Source organism: Portunus trituberculatus, chromosome 32 (assembly GCF_017591435.1).
Source record: "Portunus trituberculatus isolate SZX2019 chromosome 32, ASM1759143v1, whole genome shotgun sequence".
In the NCBI taxonomy this organism is placed as follows: Eukaryota; Metazoa; Arthropoda; class Malacostraca; order Decapoda; family Portunidae; genus Portunus; species Portunus trituberculatus.
The window spans coordinates 1,060,001-1,067,500 of NC_059286.1; the positions used below are offsets into that span (position 1 = coordinate 1,060,001).

General features: G+C 38.6%; 1 protein-coding gene across 2 annotated transcripts in view; it reads left to right on the top strand.

Moving 5' to 3' along the window:
• The first annotated feature begins 1,419 nt into the window (after nt 1-1,419).
• The window catches only part of LOC123511998, a 10,168-nt gene continuing 4,087 nt past the window's right edge, over nt 1,420-7,500 (top strand). The window contains exons 1-2 of one of the 2 annotated variants that reach the window (XM_045268111.1): nt 1,420-1,470; nt 1,948-2,651. In XM_045268111.1, the coding sequence (XP_045124046.1) occupies nt 2,000-2,651 (652 nt within the window). In that variant the 5' untranslated portion in view covers nt 1,420-1,470; nt 1,948-1,999. Of the gene's footprint in view, nt 1,493-1,947; nt 2,652-7,500 lie in introns of both variants that reach the window. The other variant, XM_045268110.1, reaches the window with a different exon arrangement.

Sequence of the window (7,500 nt, forward strand, 5' to 3'; positions counted from 1 at the left end):
TATGGAGTACTCTTCGCATGTTTGGGGGTGTTCCACTCATACAGCTTTATTAAATAGGATGGAATCAAAAGATTTTCGTCTCATCAACTTCCTTCCTCTGACTGACGACTGTCTTCAGCCTCTTTCTCACCAAAATTTTGCATCTCTTTCTATCTTTTATTTCTATTTTGATGGTAACTGTTCCACTGATCTTGCTAACTGCATGCCTGCCATCCTCCTGCTGCCTCGCTGAACAAGGCTTTGTTCTTCTTCTTATCCTTGTTCTGAACAACCCTCTAATACAAGAGTTAACAAGTACTCTTAGTCATTCATACCTTTCACTGGTAAACTTTGGAACTCCCTACCTGCTTCTGTATATCCATCTTCTTACGACTTGATTTCTGTTTAGAGAGAGGTGTCAAGACATTTGTCCCTGGTTTCTGGATGACTCTTCTGGAACATTTAGGGAACCTGCAGTTCCAGTGGGCCTTTTTTTTTCGTAATATTTTGTTGTCTTTGGCAGCCTCTTGGATAAAAAAAATAAGTAGAAGGGGAGAGCTGGCGAAGGGCAACAAACATGAAAAAAAGACTCACTTAGTTGCCAGCTCACTTGCAGGTTTGATATAGTTAGCCGAAAGACAGGGACAAATGTCTTGAAATTTTACTCTCTTAGAATAAATTCAAGTCATAGGAAGTTGGAAATACAGAAGCAGGCAGAGAGATCCATTGTTTACCAGAGAAAGGTATGAAAGATTGAGAGTACTGGTTAACTCATGCATTAGAGAGTTGGTCAGAGTAGGAATAAGAAAATATAAGGAAGGTGTCAAGACATTGATCATAAATGTCTCGACACCTCCCTCAAATTTTCTTCATTAACTTCTGCAACATTCGCGGTTCTTGAACTATCTTTCAATCTGTAGAACACCTATTCTCCTCTACTAAACCTCATCTTCGTTCCTCACTGGAACACAACTGTTTGAGGCAACAGACAGGATCCCGTTTTCTGTTATCCCTTACTTTCTGTATCCTTATTTTCGTTTGAAAGCTTGGTGTTTTATCTGTGCGCAACGACCTTACTTGCTCTCGTCCCTATGCTCTTGAATCTTCCGAGCTTTCCATCATCTCTAACTAAACTCATCTCTGCTGTCTATATCTCCTCTAACTCCTCTGACTATAGAAAATTCTTTGACTACTTTCCTTCTAAAGTGAGCACATTCTGTCTGTATCCTTTAGCAGAGATCTCTATCCTTGGAAATCTCAATGTTCACCACTAGCTTTGGCTTTCCTCTCCCTTCACTGTAACTTGTCATTATATATGTTTATCTCCATCTGTGTAGATTATTGTAACATTTTTCACGTTACTTTTGTATCCCCCGTTGATATTTCCTGCTCCACAAAAGCATTGCCCCCCAGTCGGTTGCCTGCCTTTCTCTGTGACAGATAATTGCACTCCGCGCTCTTCGTCTATGTGCTCTGGACTCTGTACTCACTGTACTTTTGAGTACCTTTTCTGGTTATTTGCTTTACAGCCGCTTTCATACCAATTTATTCGATAAGAACGACCAATAGGTACACACACACACACATTCTCTCACTCTCTTTCTCTCTCTGAATCTGAGGCAAGGTTAACGGCTTTATGGAAATAACCATAGTCTACTTGTTTAGAAACTGACTATTTACCTTTGGGGAAAAATATGACTGTTTTTATTTCAAATGATAGTATACACAATGAAATTATTTTACTTGTGTGTGTGTGTGTGTGTGTGTGTGTGTGTGTGTGTGTGTGTGTGTGTGTGTGTGTGTGTGTGTGTAGACCAATTAATGTGATGTCTTACTTATCTTCTTAAACTTTCACAGATAAAGAAATGTCTAATTGTAACAGAGTTCAAATGAGTCATAATTTCAGTGTGTGTGTGTGTGTGTGTGTGTGTGTGTGTGTGTGTGTGTAACATCCTACTCCACTTGCAGGGAATCCTCGACGCCCGACAGTCAGACTTCTGGTACAGCCAAACACACCACCATGAACACAATCCTGCCTCTCCTGATTTTGGGCCTGGGTAGTGTTCTTCACCTCACTCACTCCCAAAGCTGCAGTGACAGTGAAACCTTAGCAAGCAATGACACAAAGACCATTAGTACAACTGAAATAGTTGACGACTATGGAACAAGGATGTCAATCGAGGTGGACAAACTATATCCCTGCGAAGACTTCCAGGCAGTGATACTTGAGACGGAATATACTAATGGAGAGGTTGAGACTGTCTCATTTCCAGCAAATGGCAAATGCTGGGAGAAGAAAACTAATGGGAAGAAGTTGAAAGGAGAAGTGGTTATAACAGCAAACTACTTTAATTTCTCCATCATAGTTGACGGGTGCCTTATAAACGTTACTAAAAAGAAGAAGATTACGGAGCTAACACGTTTTACCATAGTGGGTAACGGCCATTCACATTGGTGCCTAGGAATGAAAGATCCTCCTGATGACCAGGAGCCTCAATCAAAATTGTTCACATGCGACCGTACTCCCATGATTTCCCACACATCTTCTAGTGGATCGAGTGTCAATGCGCTTCTCGTTGTGGGATGGGTGATGGGAGGGTTATTGGTGGTGGGTACGGTGGTGGTAATATTTCTAGTAGTGTGGTGCGTGTGCAGGAGGTCACCACCATCACGTAAGTACAATAAAACCAGGAATTTTCTAAAATTAAAGTCAAAGGTGATTTGTTTAAAGCTAAATATGTAACATTAATAGCAGTAGCAGTAATAATAGCAGTAGCAGCAGCAGCAGTAGTAGTAATATCATTATCATTATTATTATTATTATTATTATTATTATTATTATTATTATCATTATTATTATTATCATTATTATTATTATCATTATTATTATTATTATTATTATTATTATTATTATTATTATTATTATTATTATTATTATAATCATTGTCATTATTATTATTATTATTATTATTATTATTATTATTATTATTATTATTATTATTATTATTATTATTATTATTATTATTATTATTATTATTATTATTATTATTATTATTAGTAGTAGTAGTAGTAGTAATAGTAGTAGTGGTAGTAGTAGCAGTAGTACTGGTAGCAGTAGTAGTAGGTAGTAGTAGTAGTAGTAGTAGTAGTAGTAGTAGTAGTAGTAGTAGTAGTAGTAGTAGTAGTAGTAGTAAGTAAGTAAGTAAAGTTTATTGCTGTTAGCAAATACATAGAATTTTTTTTTTTTGAAATACACAATATTGTATCACTTCAGCAACAGTGTGTCGAGCCGTAGCTCCCTAACAGACCGAACATCTATGTTTATGATACTCATATACACACACACTTACCCACATACATACATACATAATCACATACCTATATATACACACTTACACATACATATATACACACTTGTTTATATGCACATTCATACATACATACCCGTACATGTATACAAATATATACACACTCATACACATATATACACACTCATACACATATACATACATAAAAAAATAATAATAATAATAATAATAATAATAATAATAATAATAATAATGACATGTATACACACACATACACGTACCTACACGGCCCGGTACCTCAGTGGTTAGAGCGCTGGCTTCACAAACCAGATGACCGGGGTTCGATTCCCCGGCCGGGTGGAGATATTTGGGTGTGGGTGTGTCTCCTTTCACGTGTAGCCCCTGTTCACCTAGCAGTGAGTAGGTACGGGATGTAAATCGAGGAGTTGTGACCTTGTTGTCCCGGTGTGTGGTGTGTGCCTGGTCTCAGGCCTATCCGAAGATCGGAAATAATGAGCTCTGAGCTCGTTCCGTAGGGTAACGTCTGGCTGTCTCGTCATAGACTGCAGCAGATCAAACAGTGAATACATGTACATTGTAAATGGCAATAATAATGATAATTGTAGTAGTGATAATAATAACAATAACAATAATAAATAATAATAATAACAATCATAATAATAATAATAATAAAATAATAATAAAAATAATAATAATAATTAACAGTATTAATAATAATTGTAATAATAATAAAAATAATAAAAAATGATAATAACAGTAATGATATTAGTAATAATAAGAAAAAGAACAACAGTAGTTATACTACTACTACTACTACTACTACTTCTTCTGCTACTACTACTACTAATGATAATAGTAATAATGATAATAATAATAATAATAATAATAATAATGATAATAATAATGACAATAATATTAAGAAGAAGAGTTTTACTACTACTACTATTACTACTACTACTACTACTTGTACTATTATTACTACTACTATTACTACTACTACTACTACTACTACTACTACTACTACTACTACCACTACTACTACTGCTACTGCTACTACTACTACTACTACTACTAGTAGTAGTAGTAGTAGTAGTAGTAGTAGTAGTAGTAGTACTATTACTACTACTATTGGTAGCTATAATAATAATGATAATGATAATAACAATAATAAGAATGATAATAATAATAATAATAATAATAATAATAATAATAATAATAACAATAATAATAATCATAGTAATAACAACAACAATAATAACAGTAATAATAATATTCTTTTTTCTTCTTCTTCTTCTTCTTCTTCTTCTTCTTCTTATTATTATTATTACTCTTATTATTATCATTATAAATAAAAAAAATAATAATAATGATCATAATAGTAATAATGATAACAATAATAATAATAATAATAATAATAATAATAATAATAATAATAATAATAATAATAATAATTGTATCAGAAAACGTCAATGGCCACCAGTGTTTGATGTAGATTGCTGAGATGAGGGAAGACGGAAAGACTCACGGATATGATGCGTCTATTGTAGATAGGTACACACACAATGATACGGAGCACCCACGCCTTTTGCCTTGCCTGAGGAGATGATGTGTCCGATCTAAACAGAAGCTGGTCAGATAATGACAGTGAGAGAGGGTGAATGTGGGTGAGGTGACCCGGGGAGGCGCTGGGGTCACGACCTCGTGATTGGCTTACCCTGACCCAGCGCTGTGACGTCAAATGGATGGTTTAAAATCATTGGATCCGGCATGGAGTGAGGAAAGGTTAGGTGACATATGAATGTGGGTGTGTATGGAACATTCGCGAAGCGTGGGAAACTCAGGCTTAATATGTAGAAATGAAATACATGATGAAGATATACACGATACACAAAGACACACAATATATATGATACAATTACTTCCCCCTTGGAAGCATCCGTCCTCGGATGTCAATAAAAATATATGGAAAATAGAACTTAAATGAAGAAGGGGGACAATGATATAAGAGGATCAGTTATACAATACAACATAGTACAAGATCAAATATAGATAAAATACATGAAAACATATACATGAATATATACATAAGAGAGAAGATGAATGAGAATAGCCAAGGAACGTGAGGCGGGGGAATAGAGAACTGACTACTACACTGGGTGAGACCGAAGGTTATAGGGAATTGAAGGTGGAGGAGGTGAGACAGGCTGACTGTCGATGCTGACAGATCCCTGCTGTGGGAGAGTCAAGGGCGTGGTGGTGCCCATGTCGATCGAACCCACGATCGACACGCTTGAGATGATCTCTCTGAACGATGTTTTCTTTGCCTGTCTTTAGCTCGATGATCTTCACCGTATGACCGTGCATGAGCTCCGTGACTCGGTGAGGGCCGTGAAAGAGCGGATCGAGTTTTGAGTGACAGTCATGGACTCTATGGAGTACAACATCTCCGATTGCTATCTCGCGAGGGGTAGAGCGGCGATGTTGCTTTCCCAGCATTGACTCCTGGGAGTCAGAGAGGTTGTCTCGCACCGACGTGTAGATACGCTGAAAAGCATTGACTCTGAATTTGACGTAATCGTCGAGGCAATAGAGCGGACGAGGTTCTGAGGAGAGAAGCTCGTGTGGGAGTCACTTGTCTGTACCGAAAAGGACGAAATGCGGAGACTCATTGATGGAGGAGTGAATGGCAGAATTCAGCGAGCACGCAACGAGAGGAATATGTCCATCCCATGCAGAGTTTGAACTTGCAATGAAGCGAAGGATTTCGAGGATACGACGTTAGCTCTTTCTACTTTACCGTTAGCTTGAGGAGAATATGGGATGATGTTACATTTCTTGATGTGAAATGAATCGCAAACTGCTTCAAGTATGGTATTGTTGAACTCGGTGCCGTTGTCCGATAGAATGACGCGAGGAGTAGCATAGTGGCATATGACTTCATCGATCAGTGCTCGTACAATGGATTGTGCAGATTTGTCTTTGAGAGGAACCAAGATGCTGAACCGACTGAAACTATCCACGCAAACAAGCAAATACTGATGACCGTTTTCTGTGAGAGGAAGCTTCAACACGTCGATAGATAGGCTGTCCCAAGGTGCATGAGGGATGGAATATGGAAGATTGGGGGACTCAAAATGACGTGCTGGTCGATGCTCGGCGCATGAGATGCATTAGAGACAGTGGCGAGTGATGTCCTTTCGCATCGAAGGCCAAAAATACGATCTTTGGGCTTGTCTGAGAGATCTCTCTTTGCCTGGGTGACCAGCGAGAGGTGAGTCGTGGATGTGATAGAGAATGACAGGTACTAAGGCTTGTGGTACGACAAGTTGCGACACATGACGGAAGGAATCATCATCAGAAGCGACATTCGTAGATTTATACAAGATCTCGTCCATGAGCTCGAACGAGTCTGGAGCGACATGTAACTTGGGTAATGAGGAAGAGTCATCTGATTTTAGATAATAGATAATGCTAGAGCAGAAATGGTCAGAGCGCTGGAGTTCTTTGATGTCATCAGGCGAGGGAAATGACTGCGGGGATGTGAGAAGAGCTACAGGAGCGATGTGACGTGACAAGGCATCAGCGACGCGGTTAGACTTGCCTGGAAGGTACGAGAACGTCGGGTTGTATTCCTGGATTGTGAGTTGCCATCGTGCAAATTTACCAGTTAAACTGTTGCCTTTGAATATATCAGTGACCGCAGCATGATCTGTTAGGACATGGATTGGATAACCGAGAATAATGTCCCGATAGTGACGGAGGGACCACACTACTGCTAACGCTTCACGGTGCGTAGTACTGTAATTTCTTTCAGCTGCGTTGAGGAGACGACTGGCGAAAGTGATAGCACGTGTTTTACCATTTTCATCTTGTTGCGAGAGCACCGAACCGAGACCGTAGCTGGAAGAGTCTGTACAGAGAATAAATCCTTTATTGAAATTAAGAAAAGCAAGCACGGGAGCGTTGCATAAGACGTGCTTGAGAGCAGTGAATGCTTGCTGGCAGTCTTCGGACCAGGAAAATGCAACATTTTTCTTCAGGAAAGAGGTGAGAGACTGAGCGATCTGTGAGAAATCTTTTATGAAGTGACGATAAAATCCTGCGAGACCAAGGAAACTACGAATGGCATCACCGTTAGAAGGCACAGGAAACTCTTGAGATGTCACGAATTTTGTCATCAAGGGTGTGGATA